This window comes from Papio anubis, chromosome 1 (genome assembly GCF_008728515.1).
Source record: "Papio anubis isolate 15944 chromosome 1, Panubis1.0, whole genome shotgun sequence".
Lineage (NCBI taxonomy): Eukaryota > Metazoa > Chordata > Mammalia > Primates > Cercopithecidae > Papio > Papio anubis.
The window spans coordinates 154,581,797-154,602,750 of record NC_044976.1 but is presented as its reverse complement, the minus strand read 5'-3'; the positions used below and the strand labels follow the sequence as shown (position 1 = coordinate 154,602,750).

The 20,954-nt window shown below is 38.6% G+C and overlaps 1 protein-coding gene across 2 annotated transcripts in view; it reads left to right on the top strand.

The window, feature by feature from the left end:
- The first annotated feature begins 2,634 nt into the window (after window positions 1–2,634).
- C4BPA (complement component 4 binding protein alpha) overlaps window positions 2,635–20,954 on the top strand; it is a 41,203-nt gene continuing 22,883 nt past the window's right edge. The window contains exons 1-4 of one of the 2 annotated variants that reach the window (XM_021933164.2): window positions 2,635–2,921; window positions 11,615–11,780; window positions 12,698–12,886; window positions 13,993–14,092. In XM_021933164.2, the coding sequence (XP_021788856.1) occupies window positions 11,639–11,780; window positions 12,698–12,886; window positions 13,993–14,092 (431 nt within the window). In that variant the 5' untranslated portion in view covers window positions 2,635–2,921; window positions 11,615–11,638. Of the gene's footprint in view, window positions 2,922–11,611; window positions 11,781–12,697; window positions 12,887–13,992; window positions 14,093–20,954 lie in introns of both variants that reach the window. The other variant, XM_017949926.3, reaches the window with a different exon arrangement.

Below are 20,954 nucleotides of genomic sequence, written 5' to 3'. Positions count from 1 at the left end.
TATATTGTCTATCTAGGAGGACCTTACAAGCATTTGAAATGTCTACTCTTAGGAAAATTTTGAATAAATTTGGTACTTCAAATGTAATGCAGACTTATACGGTGATAAATATGAGGAAGTAGAAAATCTTAAAAATATAATCTTAAGTAAAAATAGAATATTTAATAAGGGCTTACGATTGCATTTATGTAAAACCTTTATTCTTGTGGGAAAGGACTAGACAATAATATGCACAGATAAAAACAATTGTCTTAGAATGTAAAATTATACGTGTTTATTCTCTTAAAGCTTTTTAACGTTGTAAAATGAATTTCTAATAATAATTTTAGAAGGCACTGCACAGAGGCAGAAAAAATGGGATATGTTTAGGAACTTGCACATAGCCTGGACTGGCCTAGATGAAGCATGGAAATTGGTGAGAGAAGGTGGCTGGAAAGATAAGTCAAAGTCAGTTTATGGAAGGTTTTAAATGACATGCCAGAGAATATACACTTGCTTTTGGTAGGCAGAGAATATACACTTGTTTTTTGGCAGTCAGACCATGGAGACATGGAAACCTTTCAAACAAGGAAGTAATAAGGACAGAACATAAAGAAAGATTTCTCTCACAATGTTGTGTTATTGGTTGATGAGGGAAAAGAACTAAGAGAAACCAATGAAAGGACTCCTACAATAGTCCATACCGGAGGCACTATCAACCCGAACTGGTTTGATGGCAGCGGAAATGAAAAAGAAGCAGCAGACACGAGAGGTATTGCAAAACTCGTATCAAAACAACCTGCCAACTAATCAAACATTGAAGGGTGAGGGAGAGGAGGAGTTCAAAAGTGAATCTGAAATTTTATTCCTGAGAACCAGAGGTCAGAAAAAGTTGGGGTCAGAAAGTGAAGCTTGTTTGCAGGAAATGAGAAATTCCTCTTCGGATGTGCTGAGGGTAAAGTGCTTGTAAGATGTCCAGTGGGCAATAAATAGACCCAAGAAAGTAAGTCTTGAGTTTGGGAGAGTAATCAGAAATAATGTAGTGCTGGCTAGTCTTCTTACTGGTAATAGTCAAAGCTGTGACAGAAAGCAAGATCACTAAAATTGCGAAGATAATTTTTTTTTTAAAAGAAGAGCCTGAGATATATCTATATTTAGGAATGAGAAGGAGGAAGAGGAGGTAACAATAACTAAGAAAGAGAAATCAGTTAAGTTAAAGGAATCAGGAAAATTTAGTGTCATGGAAGCCAAAGGAAGAGTTTCAGAAAGGAAATGATCAGCAGTGACAAAGGCTGCAGACAGATAATAAGAAATGAATTAAAGGTATTTTGGACTTGGACCTAAGGGCATGCCTCAGAGACACATGTCAGTAGAAGAGTGGGTAGAAGCCAGATGGGAAAGCAACAGGTGGAGTGATGAATGAGGAAGAACAGGCAGGTAGAATAAACCATACCTTTGAGAAGTTCAGCATCACACCAAAGAAGAAAGGTGGAATTTACAGTATTGGCAAAATTGAAGGGACATTTCAGGATGAGAGATGCATTGAAAATGAGGCAGGAAGAGAAGAAACAACTCTCCTCTGAATGAGGAGTGAATAGGAGGGAAAATTTGACACGGATAAAGCTAAGGTAGAATGAGTTTTAGTAAAGTAGGAGGTAAGAGCATCTACTGAGAGGGAATGTGACAATTTGGTGATCTGGAGAGAAAAATCTGCAAGAGTCACTGTGGAAAGTAAACGAAAGGACTTCAACACGTTGGGAAACGGTACTTTAAAGAAATAGCAGCTTTAAATGTGGTATTTCTTCCAATTTAGTGCTCAAGACTGTGCAATCTGGAATCCTCCTCTATGTTCATTCTTGTCAAATCATCGTCTCACCTTGGTGACGTACTGCATGGTTTCTTTACGTCTAATATCCTTACCACTTTTATCTAATAATTTCTACCTTTTACTCAAATGTCACATCTTCTGTAAAAACTTCCTTGATTAACTCAACCTGTTGTAGTTTAGCTCCTTTTCGGAAACTCTTCTGGGTCTTTTATATTTATTACAGAAAAAGTGAAGTTCTCAGAAAGAATAGCCTTTTAATAGCAGTCTTCTGAGCACACAAATCTTAACCTTGAGGATTAGTAGCTTAATTGGACAATGTCAGTGCTTGTGGTCTTTTTAGATCTATGTGAGAAGAAACATGGCTGGTCCTTCATTGTGTTCTTCTGAGCACACTGGATAGATCAATTTCTGGAGACCCTCTGGTGCCTGACATGTAGTAGTAGTTAACATTTGCTGAACTCTGAATATGTTCTAGATAACTCAGCACATAGTGGAAACCCAATACATGTTTGATAAATTCCCCACCTTTTGTAATTCCTTGGGGTGGGACAGAGACAAGCTCTGGGCAAGAATATCAGTTCTCAAACTCCAGGAAAACCTACTGGACCTAGTGTCATGGAAAGTGGATCATTTTTGCGGAGCCTGTCTGAACCTCGCAGTATCTAAGGTTTCCAGGCTCGCTGGACTGTGACTTGCACAACCCTTGTGTGTTTATGAAAAGAAAAAAGAATTCTGGCTTCAATTACCTTTCCACTTAGGGGAAATGGTTGGCAGAGGAGAAAATAAACGATTGCAACATGTTATGAAGAATGAGGACTAGCAAAGAGGAAGGAGCTTAGGTAAACAGTGCTGCTTTATTTCTGCTGTTAATCATTCATTGGGCCTATCAAAAGTTTCTGCCCATCTATTTCCATCCAGCCATCCCTGACCAGCCAACTGTATGGTTGACTTTCAGGGACTTTTTGGTGGAGCAATTACCAATCAACTTCAGGGTATTATGATAAACTCTGATCTGGGCAGGAACCAGGACTACATAGATCAAATCAGTTTTCTTCTTTGAGAAACTATCCGAGATATCATCACAGAGTCTTCTGCTCTTCCTCAACTACCAAAGGTCGGTGGACTACTAAACCCTTGGGGTAGCTTGGAGGAAAGGCTGGTGGTTTGCCCCTTTAAGGAGTGCAGGATTAGAAGGATAAAACAGAGACAAAAGCTTGGAGGTGTTTTCAGCAGAAATCTTTTCAGGATCACTATATTAGCGGGATGTATGACTTGAAAGTACTTTAACCCCATCTGAGCCTCAAGTTTTAAAAATTATAAATGGAGGAATAATATTGCATTCTAATAAAATAAGCTAAAGAAGAAGAGATGTAAGGTGTTGCTCTTGTTACTGTATCTAAAAAAACAGGTGTAGTGGTTGGTTGGTTTATCTTTCACCATCTTGCCACATCAGAGAGTTGAGGCAAGGGGTAAACCAGACTTTTCAAAGGGTTCACAGGAAGCCTGCTTCTCGTAGTCTACATTCTGAAAACTGGGGCCATTTCTTTTTTTTTTTTGAGATTTGATTAACCATTCCAAATCTCCTCCACCATTGACAGCAAAGATGTTTAGATTTGGTAATAAGGAGGACACTGGCCAGCCTCCAGTTGGTCTCTGAAGCTAGCAGACTTAGTCGTCCTCACCTTCTTTACTTTCTTAATTTGATGATGCTGATAACCCTTCCTTCTTGAAATTCTCTTCTTCCTTGGTTGACTAGGATACAGTACCATTCTGGTCCTCATTTTAATTCTTCAACCACTTGTCTCTTTGCTGATTCCTATTCTATCTCTAAATATGGTAACACCAAGAGAATAAAAAGTAGACTACAGAAGAGGCAGAAGCATCAAGGAAGGTTGGCATTAAGCTTAGAGATATGTTTGGATGTAGTATGAGCACAGAATAAAGGAGCTGATAGAAAAATAAAGAGATTTGGCCGGGCACGGTGGCTCATGCCTGTAATCCCAGCACTTCGGGAGGCTGGTGGATTGCCTGAGGTTGGGAGTTCGAGACCAGCCTGACCAACATGGAGAAACCCTGTCTCTACCAAAAATACAAAATTAGCCAGGCATGGTGGCATATGTCTGTAATCCCAGTTACTTGGGAGGCTGAGGCAGGAGGATAGTTTGAACCCGGGAGGTGGAGGTTGGGGTGAGCCAAAATCATGCCATTGCACTCCAGCTTGGGCAACAAGAGTGAAACTCCATCTCAAAAACAAAACAAAACAAAAAACGAAAAACAACCCCCTCCCACCCCCCAAAAACAAAACAAAACAAAAAGAGATTCTAAGAAGGGTGGGAAAGTGTGGAAGCAAGTTTTTTCTGAAGTTTATAAATGATATAATTGAGAGCCTAGGTGTAAGGAGGAAGACACTCAGCCCGAGACTGGAGAAAAATATTATCCTTTCACAAGGTATCTGCATTTTAAAAGGGGGAAGTTAGACGAAATAAATATCTTAACTTAAAAAGTAACTTCTCATGGAGGGAGAAATTTGAGGACTAAAGGCTGTTTCAGTGTCTCTCAAATTGTACTGCATTGCTAAGTGCTAATAGTATTTTTCACAAGGGACCCAGCATACTGACTGAAGTTCTTGAGTTGGTTCCATTTCGGCAGGAATTTAAAAGATGATGTCCTTGAAATATGAAAGCGTTTGCTAGAGTAGCCTCAGTTTTTCGGTGAGCAGTTACAGAATTGCAGAATTTGTTCATCTAGGTTTAATGTCATCATTTCAGAGATGGAGGAAACTGATATTCAAGAAGCTGATATAGCTTCTTCAAGATCACAGACTTAGTATGTGGTATTGCTGGAACTCCAACTTGGGTCTTCTCAGCTCGCAAGTTCTAGCCTCCATTCCCATACTCTGTGGCCAGCTGGTTTCTGCTGAGGGACCATCAGGAGTAGTTATGGTGAACTGCAAACGCTGTAGTTGGAGAAGAGTTAGGATGCAACCTGATGGTTTGTTAGGGAAGTCTAGTCACTGTATCATCTCTCTTCAAAACTGACAAAGCATTTCACACACATTATTTCATTTGGTTCTCAGTGAGACAGTCATTCTCATTCTAAAGATAAATTAAATTGAATTTCATTCCTTTTAGATTTATTGTTATGTATTCTGTCTTATTCCTTCCTCCGTATAAATTTTAAGCTAGTTAAATTCTGGTGCTCAAATTAGGTCTTTCTAAAGGCAGTGAAAGAAATCTCTGCAAAATAAGGAGGAACTCTTTTCTCTTCCTCTGCAGCTGCAAAAAAGCCAATGGTAATCTGTGTGACAACTCTGACCTTGCATATGTTTGTTCTAACAAAGGAGTCACGGGATTGTATAGATCAATTACAATACCACGTTAGAGATGGAAAGTTGAATAAGCACCTTCCTTGTCTTCAAGGAGTTCACAGTGTATTTCAGGAGGCAAAAGCAAATAGACAGTTATGATACAAAGCAATGTTTCAATTAAGGTATTAGCCAAGTACTGGAAGAACAGAAAACATTGGCATCTCATGATGAAGTCAGGCAATGCTTCACCAAGGAAGTGACATTTGATCTGAATAGTGAATAAAAGAATAGTGAATAAAGGAGAAGTTGGAGGTAAGAGCATTAATGCATGTGAGCCATTAACTGCAAATGCTTGCAGATGTTTTTCAAAAAAATCCTGGCTGTGTGTGGTGGCTCATGCCTATAATTCCAGCACTTTGGGAGGCCGAGGTGGGAGGTTCACTTGAGGCCGGGAGTTCAAGACCAGCTTGGGCAACATAGTGAGACCCCTGTCCTTAGAAAAAATTAAAAAATTAGCTGAGTGTGGTGGCACGCTCCTGTGGTCCCAGCTACTGGGGAGACTGAGGTGGGAGCATCATTCGAGCCCAGGAGGTTGAGGCTGCAGTGAGCTGTGATTGCACCACTTCACTCCAGGCTGGGTGACACAGAGCGAGACCCAGTCTCAACAACAACAACAAAACACACACACATACAAAAAAACAAAAAAACCCAGAATGTCTTTGGGGAAGGGTAAGTGTCTCCTTGAGACTGAAGCATGGTGTTCTAAGTGAGAAATGATGGGAAAATTGGGGCAGATATGGGAACCTATGCAAACTGGGAACCATGAAAGTTTTTAAGCAGAGTGACAACATGTAAATTGCTTTTTAGGGACATAATGGCATCAACATGGAAGCTGGCTTATAAATGTTTGAAGGCTTTTGCAGTGATCTAGAGTGAGGGGAAGGGAATTATAGGAACCTAAACCTGGACTATGGAAGTGGAGTGTAGGAGAGAGTGGCCGATTCTGGTGCTGCTGCTATGACCAACTTGACAGGACTTGACGACTCTGAATAGTGCAAGAAGGTGAGACAGCGTAGGCAATGAGTTGGATTTCTAGTCTGGGAGGCTGGGTGGAGATTGTCACCTTCACTGAGACAGAAAGCACAGATATTAAGTAGTGTTGGAGGAACATAGTGAATTTAGTTTGAAATATGTTAAATTCAAGGTGCCTGGGAGATACAAATGAAGTGATTGGAAATACTGATTTGAACCTTGGGAATTTTAACTTAATTTTTTTTTTTTTTTTTTTTTTTTTTTTGCTTAAATGAGAAATCTAACAGAGTCAAAAGTTTTAGTTTACTTTCAAGGTTGCAGGTAAAGAGGAAAGCGTAATAATTATTTCTGGATTTGGCAAGGAAAACTCACAAGCACTTATAACTTCCAGTAAACAGAAATGTTCATCTAAATATTATTCCAGAAAAAAAATTCACTAAGATAACCAGTCAGAATTATACTTTTTGAGACGGAGTCTGCTCTGTCGCCCCAGGCTGGAGGTGCAGTGGCCGATCTCAGCTCACTGCAAGCTCAGCCCCGGCTTACGCCCATTCTTTCTGCCTCAGCCTCCCGAGTAGCTGGGACTACAGGCTCCGCCACTGCCCGCTAGTTTTTTGTATTTTTAGTAGAGATGGGGTTTCACCGTGTTAGCCAGGATGCTCTCGATCTCCTGACCTCGTGATCCGCCCGTCTCGGCCTCCCAAAGTGCTGGGATTACAGGCTTGAGCCACCGCGCCCGGCCAGAATTACACTTTTCTAAGGTTAAAAGTTACCGTCATGTGGCAGAGCAACCATCTCTAAAATCCAGGAATGACTCCTTTGTTAGAAAAAACATTTGCAAGGTCAGTTTTGTCATGTAGATTATCATCTGCTTTTTCGCAGCTGCAGAGGAAAAGAGTTCCCCTCATTTTATAGAGATTTATTTCATTGCCTTTAGAAAGACCTAATTTGAGCACCAGAATTGAACTAGTTAGCAACTAGAGTAAAGAAGACAAGCCTGAATAGCTTAAAACTTACACTGAGGAAGGAATAAGACAGAATAAAATAATTATTAACAATTGAATTTATGGAGCATGGAAGTTTTTGCATGAACCAGAGACAATTAGGCCCAGAGATCTGTGGGTGATCAATTTATTTATTTATTTATTTATTTATTTATTTATTTATTTTTGAGATGGAGTCTCTCTGTCACCCAGGCTGGAGTGCAGTGGTGTGATTTCAGCTCACTGTAACCTCCGCCTCCTGGGTTCAAGCGATTAACCTGCCTCAGCCTCCTGAGTAGCTGGGATTACAGGCGTGCACCACCACACCCGGCTAATTTTTGTATTTTTAGTAGGGACGGAGTTTTACCGTGTTGGTCAGGCTGGTCTCGAAGTCCTGACCTCGTGATCTGCCTGCCTCAGCCTCCCAAAGTGCTGGGATTACAGGCGTGAGCCACTGTGCCTGGCCTGTGGGTGATTCATGTATGGTGATTAAAGTCATGGATGTGGATGACTTCCTTCCAGGAAGACAGCTGAGGGCAAGGGAAGACAAAGCCCCAGGACAGCCCCGGGGTGCCAGCATCCCTCTGCTCTGCATGACACATTGGATCTCATTGTACCAAAGGCCACAGTGGAGACCAGACCCAGGGCTTCTAGCCAGAAGTTCAGTGGATGTTTCTCTGCACTGGGGGTATAATTAAAGTCCCTGGTGATGCAACCATTTAGTGCAATTTTAAATCATTATGATGATAGTATTTTAATGTCTAGGAGTTTGGCTTATGACAGAGTGACATTCCAATGCCAATTCTATGAAACTCTTCCCTATCATTTCTTTTGAATGTTTACTATGTGCTGTCCACACACCATGCCAAGCCCCTCTCAGAAATTCCAAGATGCAATGACAGTTATCCTTTTTATTTTGTAATAAAGGAAACTGAGGCTTAGAGGAGCTGAGTGTTTTACCCATGGGACTCAGTTCCCATGTGGTAGAACCAGGAGGCCAACTCATATGTTCTGGGTGTGACTCCAGAGCCCATGCCCAAGGTCTTGGCCACACTGTCCTCCTCGGTCCCCAGCTCTGTGGCCGTGGCCTAGGTGTGAGACTGAAGCAAAGGGAGTGAAACAACTTCCTCATCACAGTGTAGCGTCTGCATTTTTCTGTGTCTCCTGTCGTAACCTGTGGAAGGAGGAGAACTGGTTTTTGCTTACTCCTTCCCTCCTTCACTGTCCTCCCTTGACTAGCTGATGATATGATGACTTCGGTTGAAGAATGGAAGAGCCTAGAGTAAAATTTCTTGGGCCAGTTCTCATTGTTCACATTAAAATACAGGTGTTTGCCTTGCTTTAAAATCAGGTAAAATCAGTCCTTAACAAAGCATACACCGTAAGGGGAGACGCGGATGTGGCACAGTACTACTTTTCTTTGGAACATATTTTATCACTAGAGCCTTTGGATTTAAATTCAATGCACATTTTTTGATCTCTTTAACTTCATGAGGCACAGGCTAGGTGCTACTGTGGGGCAGAAATAAATGGGAGCATACTCTGTAATTTCAAGGATCTTGTGGTTTAGTGGTGAAGGCAGACTTCAGATGTGAGTTACAGACCAAGTCCGAATCAGGGTTATAAATACAAAATTGTACTTGGTATGTGGAGGCTTGCTTGGGTAGGAGGGAATGCTGGAGAAGGGACTGGCAGAATGAGTGGGAATTAAAGAGGAAAAAGAGAGAGGGTAGATGATGTGGACAGGAATGGGAGGTAGGAAAGTGCTGGGAATGATAAGGAATTCTGGTTGTCCAGGACAACTGGAGCCTAGGGGGTCAGGCCACAATACTGAAAAGTTAGTCATCAAAGCCAATTGAGTGAATGCCAGTTCCTGAAGGCTCAGTTCATAGAGATAAATTTGTTGAATTTATCAAAGTATCAATTTACCTAACATTGTTTTAAGAAATACTCATTTTGGAGGCCAGGCATGGTGGCTTATGCCTGTAATCCCAGCACTTTGGGAGGCTGAGGCAGGAGAATTGCTTGAAGCCAGGAGTTTGAGACAAGCCTGGGCAACATAGTAAGATCACACCTCCATTATAATTTTAGAAATGAAAAAGAAAAAATATTCATTTTGAATATTCAATGAGTATAAATATATTCTTTTTGACTGTAGCTAATGAATATATATTTTAGCAGCATTTAAGATATTTTTGTTCAACTTCTTGAAGCTAATGATTTAATCTTATGGTTGTATTTTTATATAGTCATAAATATTTTTCTGAACATATTCAACACATGTATTTTTCCTGTGAATGTAGTAACAACTGCAACAATTCCTATGGGAAATTTCCACTTTATACTCTTATCCTTTTGATTTTTCATAGTCAGATTCTGTTTTGCCAACCCACTGATATTTTTAATCTCTTTCTTCAATTTCACTGAAATTCAATAAACACAACAAATCTACTCATTGTCAAAAATTGAAGAAACTTTTTCCCATAGTTTTCATAGTTCATAACACATCTTATTGGGTGGGAGAAATTTGTCACATTTTACACATTTCACAGATGATGAGTGAGGTGGTTTTCATGATATGCAGCCTGCCTGGCTCTCAGCTGTCTCCAGCTTCACAAGATTGTGAGGGCAGAGAGGAGCGTAGAGTTAGGAAGGAGGAAAATGGGAAAAGAGAAGGGGAAACTGGGTAGAAGGGGAAGCATGAAGGCCCAGAATGTTGGTCCTGGCTCCTCCCAACCTCTTTAGATCACCTGGATTCATTCAGTACAAAGTCTGTGAAAACATTTCCAGTAAGTGATTACAGCTGGTAAATTGCTCGTTAGGTGAATTTACGTACTGGCAGAGTTACCCTGGTGGGGATGTATAGAGCTCATGGGACAGGACATGTGTGAATGGGGTCCCACAGCTGACAACGGGTAGAGGGATGGCTTCATTAGAACTGAGTTTTAGAAAGATAAGAGGCTTATGTAAGTCTTTACTCAAGGAAGAAATTAGATCCCACAAAGTATGAAGGGCACTATCAACTTCCCTTCTCCCACACAGTTTCTCTCCAAGATGTTCCAGTCCTACATTATGTAAGACTGTCCCATATTACTGAGACCAGCTTTATGTTGAGGGACTGAACATTACCTTAGATGTACATTACATAACATGACAGTCCTACATTATGTGGGACTGAAACATCTTGGGGAGAAATACTGAAGGGACTCCCTTTACCTAAATGTATATGGGCTTTGTATGAATTATGGATGCATGAGAGTGGCCAGCCATCTGGATCTAACAGAGCTGTCAAAGTAAAAGATGAAATTCACTATTTGATAGGAGTGAATTTGGTTAACTTCATATATTCCTTTGAAGATAAGCACTATTCCTTTTTTTAATTTCTTTTTATTTTTATAGATTTATGGTATAGAGATTTCTCAAGAAACTAAAAATAGAACTCCCCTTTGATCCAGCATTCCCACTATTGAGTATCTACTCAAAGGAAAGGGACTTTTTCTAATGCAAACTTAGGATATATTGTGTTCTCCAAAGGGAAAGGGAAGTGGTGGTGAAGAATAAACAAAAAAGTCCTTACTAATTTTGCTTTAAACACATCTTTATATAGTCTGATTTAAAAATAAAAGTGCATTTACCACGTATATTTTTCATATATATGTATGTGTGTGTGTGTGTGTGTGTGTGTGTGTGTGTATGATCATTTTTCAAAACTGCGAATTGCTTGATGGTTTATTGCCTTTGTCAATAGTTCTCACAAGGAACTCCCAATACTTCTATATGGTGACTCAACTCTTTCTATCCCATCATTTTCCTGCCTGTTTGTTTTGTTTTGTTTTGTTTTGTTTTGTTTTATGTTTGTACCTTTCCTCTAACTGCTCTGCCATTTCTTTATTCAGATCATCTGGCCAATTGCAAGTCTTCTCACTCAACCTCCCTGTTTCTTTCCTCTAATCCCTTCAATCTGTCTTGTGCACATCTGCCATAATGATCTTAAAGCATAATAATCGTGTCATTCCTCAGCTTAAAAACAAACACTCACATAAAAAACAAGCACTTTTATTCCCCAAGGAGTAAAGTCTATGCATTTCCTAAACTTGACCTTTACATCCCATTCAGACACATCTGTAAACTGTCCCTTCCCCATCTCAGACTCTTAGACAAATTGGAGTATTATCTATTGTTCCCTCAACATGCCCTGCATCCATTCTCCAATGTCTTCAGTATACCTAATGCAGACGCAGTCTCCTCTGCAAAGCCCGCTCCCTCCCTCCACTTGGAATCAATCTCTCTTCTGAACACAGAGCTTCTGCAGAGGCCAATCCTTACTGTCTTGTGCTGCAACATTTGTGCTCAGGGGTTTGTGTTGTTTTGTTTCCACTCCAGGCTGTCATTTCCTTGCAGACATGGATCCCATAACATTTATTCTAGTGCTTTATGACAAGTGAGAATTCAATGACTATTTATTAAATTGAGTTCTTTCAGCAGAAAAAATCAGCGAAGCAGAAGGCCATGCGCCCCTCAAGAACTCCATCTGGGGCTCTTCATAGAAAAGGGAAAATGGCAGCCTGGCCCTTCTCCAGGCTGTGGAAAGTCTCTGATCCAATTCTCTTCCAAATGACCTTGGTCGCTGCTCTGTTGCCTGCTATTCTTGGTGAGTAGTGGGAAACAAGCCCAGATCGGCAACAAACAATCAAGATCATCTGTGCATTCACTTTTAAGGCTAAAAAAAAAGATGACTGAGCTTCTAGTAGAGACCCAGCTTCATCAACAAGTGGTTTATTTGACAGGCTAGAACTTAGGGAAATTTGCTTTACACATAAAGGAAATAGTGTTCTAGACATTTTCCCCTAAATTTTTATTTCTCCAGGAAAGAATTTCTCTCCCAACCATAACCTGAACAGATCTATATTATCTATCACTATGACTAAACAATTTTCACTGCCTGTGGGTTTATTCAGGAGGTGCTTAAAAAGTAAATCAGCCTGGTATTTAATTCTTGCAAAGAAAGCAAAGTTAAGATTTTTATGCTTCAAGGGCTCCTTGCTTCTTCCTCCATATCATTCAAAATCAAACAGGTGTAAAAAAACATAAATTAAAAATGTTATTTTTACCCATTTCCCAGCCACCCTGTTTCTCTTCCCTGAGGCAACCAATATTATGTAAAGTTATTTTTAATACAATAATATGTTTCTGTTGAGGCAACTTCCAGGGACTTCTGACTTTGCAGAGATGCATTTGAGTCAGCAGATATGGGGAATCTAATAGGTTGGTGAAGTTCATGTCTTTCTTCTTTTTCAGATAAATTATCCCAGGTGTAGTAGAGAAGGGATAAAAATTCTGCCTTTTATCATTATTGTTTATTGTTATCATTGTCATTATCTTTTGTGAATAAATATATATTACTGATCACTCACTAGGTGTATTGAACAGAGAGTATAATGGAGTTACGATTTTTCTTGACTAGAGGTGAAAAGAATGATCCCTGCTCTAAACATCATACCACAGAAACAATAAGACACTGTGTCCCAAGGTATAATTTTTGGTGCTCCTTGTCATTTTGGTGTCCAGGCAATTGTGATCCTCCACCCACTTTATCGTTTGCTGCCCCAGTGAATATTACTACGTTGACTGAGACACACTTCGAAACTGGAACTACTCTGAAATACACATGCCGCCCTGGCTATGCCAGATCCCATTCCGATCAGATGCTTACCTGTAATTCTGATGGCCAATGGACGTATACTACCTTCTGTACCCGTGAGTATCAACATTTATTTTTTTCATTTGTGCTTTTCTTATCTTTGGAAACTAAATTTTCTGAATCTTTTGTCACCAAGAAGACAGTTTGTCAATTACTGATTTCAATGTACATACTTGTGGCATTTTTTGAAAAACAAAGCAAAACAGAAAAATTGGGGGTAGTTAGTTTCATTGAAAAATAACTCTATTCTTTTTTTTTTGAGATGGAGTCTAGTTCTGTCTCCCAGGCTGGAGTGCAGTGGTGGAATCTTGGCTCCCTGCAACCTCTGCCTCCTGGTTTCAAGTGACTCTCCTGCCTCAGCCTCCTGAGTAGCTGGGATTACAGGCATGCGCCACCACACCTGGTTAATTTTTGTGTTTTTAGTAGATACAGGGTTTCACCATATTGGCTAGGCTGGTCTCAAACTCCTGACCTCAAGTCCTCTGCCTACCTCGGCCTCCCAAAGTGCTGGGATTACAGGTGTGAGCCACTGGGCCTGGTCAGAAGTCTATTCTTTATAAAGTAATCCACCAAACACTTCTTTTGAGAAATGAACCACAAATTTCATTATGATACATTGAAAATCAAATTCACTTTTTAAAAAATTATAAAAAGGTAGGTGGCTAGAAAGTGGCAATGCAGTTTTCAAAAGAACCTTACTCAAAATATTTGCTGTGTTTTGAAGAAAAGTTATCATTCACTGTCAGTTGGGAATGCATTCTGTAGTGTTTTCCAATAGTAGGGGTATACAATCGATGCTTTCTCTTTTTTGTTCCTTTTGTGACATACATTTTGGAGTGGCCTAGGTTCTAAGTACATGCCATAGACATAGAATGAAGCAAAGCTCTCCCATCCCTGGTCAGCTTATTAAGTCCTGGACCACGTGTTCTACTGCTGCAATGATTTAACTGGGCATTTTTCTCTATTGGTAAAAGGTACCAGAAAAAAACGAGATCAAATTTTGTATTAATTTTGAGGTGAGTCAGGGTTAGAAATAAGTTTGAATTTAAATCTCTCCGTGTTTCTGGAAGCAGAAGTGAACCTTGGTTAATTTCTTTTCTTTTCTTATGCTGTATCTGTGAGTACTTGGAAGTACTAATCATCATTTAAATTTTTCTCCCAGACAGACGATGCAGCAACCCAGGAGATTTACCTAATGGGCATGTGGAGATTAAGACAGATTTACTTTTTGGATCAGAAATAGAATTTAGCTGTTCAGAAGGGTGAGTGTGAGGTAATCTATGAACAATTCTTTTACCTTTATTTAAAAAGTAGCTGAAGTGTTCATATATTTCAAAATTTAAAATGATGTAAAAAGATAGATGTTGAGAATCCTCACTTCCATCCTATCTTCATACGCCCCATTCCTTCCTGTCCTCAAGCAAAGATCTATTTTTATTGGTTCCTATGTATCTTTCTAGTGTTTCCTTATACAAATACAAACTAAGAAGTTAGCATATATTCTTATTTTCCCCCCTTTCCTCTAATGAACCTAGTTTTGAATCTTGCTTTATTGTTTACTTATCAATGTATACTGGAGATATTTCCATGGTTTTGCGTAGAGAGTTTCCTCATTAATTTCCTTTTACAATTGCATAGAATGTTGTTGTGTAGTTGTGTCACGGCTTCACCATCCCTTTGATGGATCCATGGATGTTTCCAATCTTTTGCTATTCTGAACAATGTTCTGACGTATTCTCTTGTATGTATGTCATATGTAGTTACATCTGAAGGGTAGCTTCCTAGAGGAGGCTTCCCTGGCTCAAAGAGTATGTATATTTGAAAATTTAAAAGATATCGTCCAACTGCTTTCCCTAAGGGTTTCATGTTTTGCAGAGTATGCAAATGTCTGTCTCTCCATAAACTCTCCAACTGTGTTGTCAAACTTTTGAAAACTTGTCAAATTTTTGAATTTTTCCCAATGTAAGAGGTGAAAATAAAATCTCACTATAGTTTCAATGTACATTTCTCTTTTTGTCAGGGAGGTTGAGTATATTTTTTTATGTCCAAGGGATGTTTGTATTTATTTGTGCACTAGTGAGCATGTCTGATGCCTGTTTTTTTTTGTTTTGTTTGTTTTTTGTTTTTGTTTTTTTTGCTTAACTTGTTGAACTTTTTATTCTTAAGTTTTAGGATATATACATTTATACATACACATGAGTCTCTGCATAGCAGGATTTAGGCCTTAATTCTAATATACACTGTAACTTTTCCCACTCTGTGTGTGTGTGTTGGGGGCGGGGAGTGTGTGTGTGCATGTATATATATGTATAATGTTTTTGACTTGGCTATTGGTATTTTTTCCCCTTAAGGAGAAATTATTTGTATCTATGTTGTTAAATTAATCAACTTCCCTTTTAGAAACGGCTTTTGGATTTTATGTCTTAAGGCCTTCCCCCAATATAAGGTTTAAAAATAATTGCCTATATTTCCTCTACTTTTATATTTTCATATTTTTTAATGTTCAAAGCTTTAATTTATTTGGAGTTAATGTACAGTATGTAGTATGAGGTACAGATTTTAGACCATATTTTTTCATATTGCTTTCCTACTGTCCCAACACCACTTACTTAAAAGTTCGCCTTTACTGATTTGGGATGCTCTTTGATACTATATAAAATTCATATACTTATCTAGGTCTATTTCTGGACTTCCTATTCAATGCCATTATTTTTTCTGTACATTTATGTACAAGTTTCACAGTCATTTAATAGTTGAGGCTTTATAATATGTTTTAATAGCCAATATGGGTAGTGCTATCTTATTACTCTTCTTTTCTGAAGTTTTCCCGACAGTACGTATTTTTCTATAAGAACTTTAAAGTTAGACATATTTTAAAATCAGTGCTAGATTAGTTTTAAAATTAATTTTATGTGAAGCACAGTGGCTCACACCTGTAATCCAAGCACTTTGGAAGACCAAGGTGGGAAGATCTCTTGAGTCCAGGAGTTCCAGACCAGCCTGGGCAACCTACAGAGACCTTGTCTCTACAAGAAATTAAAAAAATTAGCTGAGTGTGGTGGCACGCACTTCTAGTCCCAGCTGTGCAACAGGCTGAGGTGGGAGGATCACTTGAGCCTGGGAGTTCAAGGCTGCAGAGAGCCATGATAGCGCCACCGCACTACAGCCTGGGTGACAGGGCAAGACCTCATCTCGAAAAATAGATTAATAAAATTAACTTTAGGAGAATAGATATTTTATAATGTTGACTCTCTCTAGATAAGAATATGTTACTGTAGAGAAGGCAAAACGTTTCCTCTACCCTCTTAGGGTCTCCACCAGGTCTGAGAATTAAGTTAACATGAAACAGATTACCAGGAGAAAAGCACACAGGTTTTAATTTAATAAGTACATGGGAATCTTCACAGGGAAATCAAGACCCAAAAAGTGGTCTTTGTACAAAGTTTCTTTATACAGATATCTCTTGGCCTTGACTTCCTGCCTCTGGTGATAAGAGTGTTCTTTTCCTTCAGGTATAGGGAAGGTATCTTTCCTGTGAGTTTCATCTCCTGCCTTCAGCAAGAAAAGGGGAGATCAGAGTGCCTTCCTGCATCTTGCTGTGTTTCAATTGCTTTCAACTCAAAAAACCATCTTTATGCCAAAGTGGTCTGTTTTGGCTGCATTCTACAATTTCTTTTGCTTATTCTTCCCTCTGTTCATCTTCGTCTTTTTTTTTTCCTTGTTTCTTCATGTGTGTTTCAGCTTTCCTCACAGAGATTTTGCATTTCTTGAAGAGTTTAAACCTCTAGCAAAAACCAAACAAAAATGTTTTTGGTATTTTAAATGGATTATTTATCCATTTTATATTGTAACTAGTCTATCTATCTATCTATCTATCTATCTATCTATCTATCTATCTATCTATCTATCTATCTATCATCTATCTACTATTGATTTCTGCATGTTAGTTTGATAACCCAGCTAACTTTCTAAATTTTTGTATTATGCATTATTTCATTCTCATGCTGCTGTGAAGAAATACCCAAGACTGGGTAATTTATAAAGAAAAGAGGTTTAATTTACTCACAGTTCCACATGGCTGGGAGGGCCTCAGGAAACCTATAATCACGACAGAAGGCAAAGGGGAAGAAAGGCACCTTCTTCACATGGTGGCAGGGAGGAGAAGTGTTAAGTAAAGGGGGAAAAGCTCCTCATAAAACCAGCAGACCTCATGAGAACTCACTCACTATCAGGAAACTAGCACTGGGGTAACTGCCCCCATGATTCAATTACCTCCCACGACACATGGGGATTATGGGAACTACAATTCAATATGAGTTTTAGGTGGGGACACAGCAAAACCACGTCATATTATTTGTAAAAATTTAAAAAAATTCTTTCAGTTGAAATCTCTTAGGATTACCTGGTTTGTAATCACATCATTTCAATGATTCTTTTACCTTCTACTTTCCAATTTTTAGATTTCCAATTTCTTTTTCTTGTCTACTTATATTAATTATGTCAGTCAGGATTTACCTGGAGAAATAGAACCACAGGATTTATTGTAGGGACATGACTTGATGTAGGTGTGGGAGATAGTTAAATGGTGTGTACAGGAGGCTGTTCCTTCAATGTCTGTTGCTGTGGCCTGAAGTCAGCAGGGCAGGGAGTCAGGAAGGGAAGATAGACATGAACTGAGTGCTTCAAGGACAAACTGGAATCTGCAAAGATGAGTGAGTAAAGCCCACCATTGTAAACTAGAATTCATCTTGTTCTTTCACTGTCCCTTAGCCTTCAACTTCAAAAATGGGTATGTCCTGTAGAAGTTGTCTTTCGTCACAGTGCCAATGTACTTGGATCAGAAGCCAGGATACACGAAGGAGGAGATCATGCAGGAGCTGGCCCTGCTGTGGCCTGGTTGAGCCCTCTGCCAACAAAGTGATGGAACAGAGAAACAACAGTGCTTGTGAACTGCAGTCACATCCTGTGCTCTGCCCTGACCTTTCTAGCATATGGAGTATGGCTCTACTAATTCACATCTACCATCTTTTATGGGACATACTAACTTGGCATTATGTGTGGAAGAGAATTCTGGGAAACATAATTACAGCTTAGCTAAGTTGACACAACATAAATCTACCACAGCTCACCCCTTGTCAAATTTGGTATTTGTATACACTAGTCTTAACCATACTTAGCTTAATTTCCAAATAAAGCCAATAGCAAAATAATACTCACATTTTACATAATGCAACTATCCCTCATACACTGAAAACATGGAAATATTCTTCCTAAAAGAGAATTCCTTTTGAGCTGAGTCATATCTCCCCTTTGATATTCTATAACTTAAATACTGAGATGTAAGGTAAGCCACTACTAACACATCTTATACAGTAGGGGAAGGAAAGGGGTAAAGAAACACAATTAGTGTAATATCTATTTATATTAAAATAAGAAAGAAACATTCACAACTTTTATGGTCCTTGTTTATGCAACTGGTCATGTGATTGTAGCAGGTATTTATAACAACATGTTTCTGTTACTCATTCCATATTCTCTTTGCCGTCGGCAAGAACTTCATCTGACGTTGGTTCTTGCCCAATGCGGTCGCCTAAACCTTTATTCTTGAATGGTCTGGGCCATCAGCAGTCCTGCCTGATTTGGGTTATTATAGTTTTTCATTGATTTTAATTATAGGGCATGGGAGTATAAAGAGGCGCCCCAGGGAATCTCCTGCATTCCAAACATACTCATTTTTACCATCACTGTGCAGAAGCAATCTAACATTTCCCATCATTATCAGGATTAGTCACTCCAACCATCAGAGTAGACTCCTTCTTTGCCTTTCATTCACTTGCATGAGGGTCCAGAGTTGACAGGTCTCAACTTCCAAACTTAATTTAGGGTTTTCAGGTAAAATACAGGATGCCCAGTTAAACTTGATTTTCGGGTAAACAACAAATAATTTTAGTGTATGTTCCATGCAACATTTGGATCACACTTAAACTAAAGAATGTGTTCATTGTTTACATGAAATTCACGTTTAACTAGGCACCCTGTATTTTTATTTGCTAAATCTGGCAACTCTAATTTTTGGAACTCTTGCTGCGTCCCATGGTGGAAGCATTCCTCCATTGGAGACTTCCAAACTGACTGGGCCAGGTGCAGTGGCTCACCTGTAATCCCAACACTTTGGGAGGCTGAGGTGGGAAGATTACCTGAGCCCAGGAGTTCAAGACCAGCCTGAGCAATGTAACAAGACCCGTCTCTAAAGAATGAAAAAATTATTTAAAAAAATAAAAGAAATAAAAATACTTCTAGATTAACCAAGAATGTTGCTTATTTTTATGTTTTAAAATTTACAGAGGTTTTAGGGCACATCATAATATACAATCAATTTTCATTAATATTTCAACAGGCACTTGAAATGAAGTTTTTTTTATTGTTAGTATATAGAGTTTGCTATATACACATCAGATTTACTTCCTGTTTTTGAGACAAGTTCTCCCTCTATCACACAGGCTGGAGTGCAGTGGTGGGGTCTTGGCTTACTGTAGCCTGGACTGCCCTGGCTCAAGCAATCCTCTTGCCTCAGCCTTCTGAGTAGCTGGGCCTACAGGCATGTGCCATGATGCCTGGATAAAGTTCTAACTTTTGTAGAGATGAGGTCTTGCTATGTTGTTCAGGCTGGTCTAGAACACCTGGACTCAATAGATTCTCTTGCCCCGTCCTTCCAAACTGCTGGGATTACAGGCATGAGTCACTGTGCCCAGTCAGATCTACTTTCTTGATAAGTTGTTTTGAATCTTTTATTATGCTTATCTTTATATACCTTAAACATGAAGATAGCAGTTAAAGTAAATTAATAATTTTATAATTATTTTAACTATCATAATTTAACGATAATTAGTAGCATATTTTGATCATTTTTCTTATGTCTCCTGTACTTCTGTTTTATTAAAATTGCTGCTACGTACATATTTTGCTACATAAAGATTCATAACTCTTCACTGAAAATCATAATCTTTAACATATAAAGTACCCATTTTTGTGTAATTTAATAATCTTGGTTCTGATGTCCAACTTATGGGATATTAAAATTATTATCTTTGCTTTTATTTTGATTTGAATTTGCTTGGTATAATTTTATCCTGCCTTTTATTTTTAATCTGTCTGAAACACTTTTAAGTTTGTCTCCTGTATATAACATAGCTGAATTTTGCTTCAACTAAAAGCTGTTTTTCTTTCATTAGGAGTTTTAAGCGTAATTACATTTATTGCTGTGAGTGATACTTATAGACTTGGTTTTGTCATATTATTTCATATTTTATAATACATATGTAAGTGTATATTTGTTTTCTATTAAAATATATAGTGGTGTTTAGGAAGGTTCAAAATTTGGTTCTAGTGGTGACCTATATACATTTAAATTTATATAATACTGTTATTCCTCTTTATCTTTAGACAGTTTAAATTAGTTCCTTCTTATAAACAACAATAAACTTTTCTTGTATTCTTCCCCCCTTTCACTCCTTCTATCTTCCCTACCAGTAAATTTGTATCATTTGTATTATCTTAGTGTTTATTTTGCATTTAATATTAATGTGAAATACTCACATGTGTCTATGGTTGCTTTCACTCCTAGTCTTGCAAATGATCAGGCAATAAGGGAGTTTATTTTACCTTCTCTTCCATATCTCTATTTTTTGTTAGTTATACTATTTCAGTGCTATCTGAGCATATAACGTTTATATTTCCTTCAGTCACACTTAAAATCACATTTGCTTTGGTCTCAGATCTGCATGTACAATATTTGCTACCATTTTTGTTTATTTTGGCTAAAGTTGCCATTGTCATCGCTTGGTTGGCTATAGTTTGTCCTATGGTGGTTTCCAAAAAAAAGTCCCAAGTGAAAATTATTCTTTGAGTTCTTGCAGGTTCAGATAATATATCTGAGGCATTGATACCTAGAAGATAATGGGGCTTGATATAGTCCTTGGCTCATCCCTTCTTTTCTTGGATGTCTTATAGGTACTGCTGCACTGTCTTTTGCTAGTGAATACTACTGATCTGAAATTTCTTCTCATGCGACTTGATCTTTCTTTGACTATCTAAAGATATTATTCTTTATCTTTGAAACCTAAT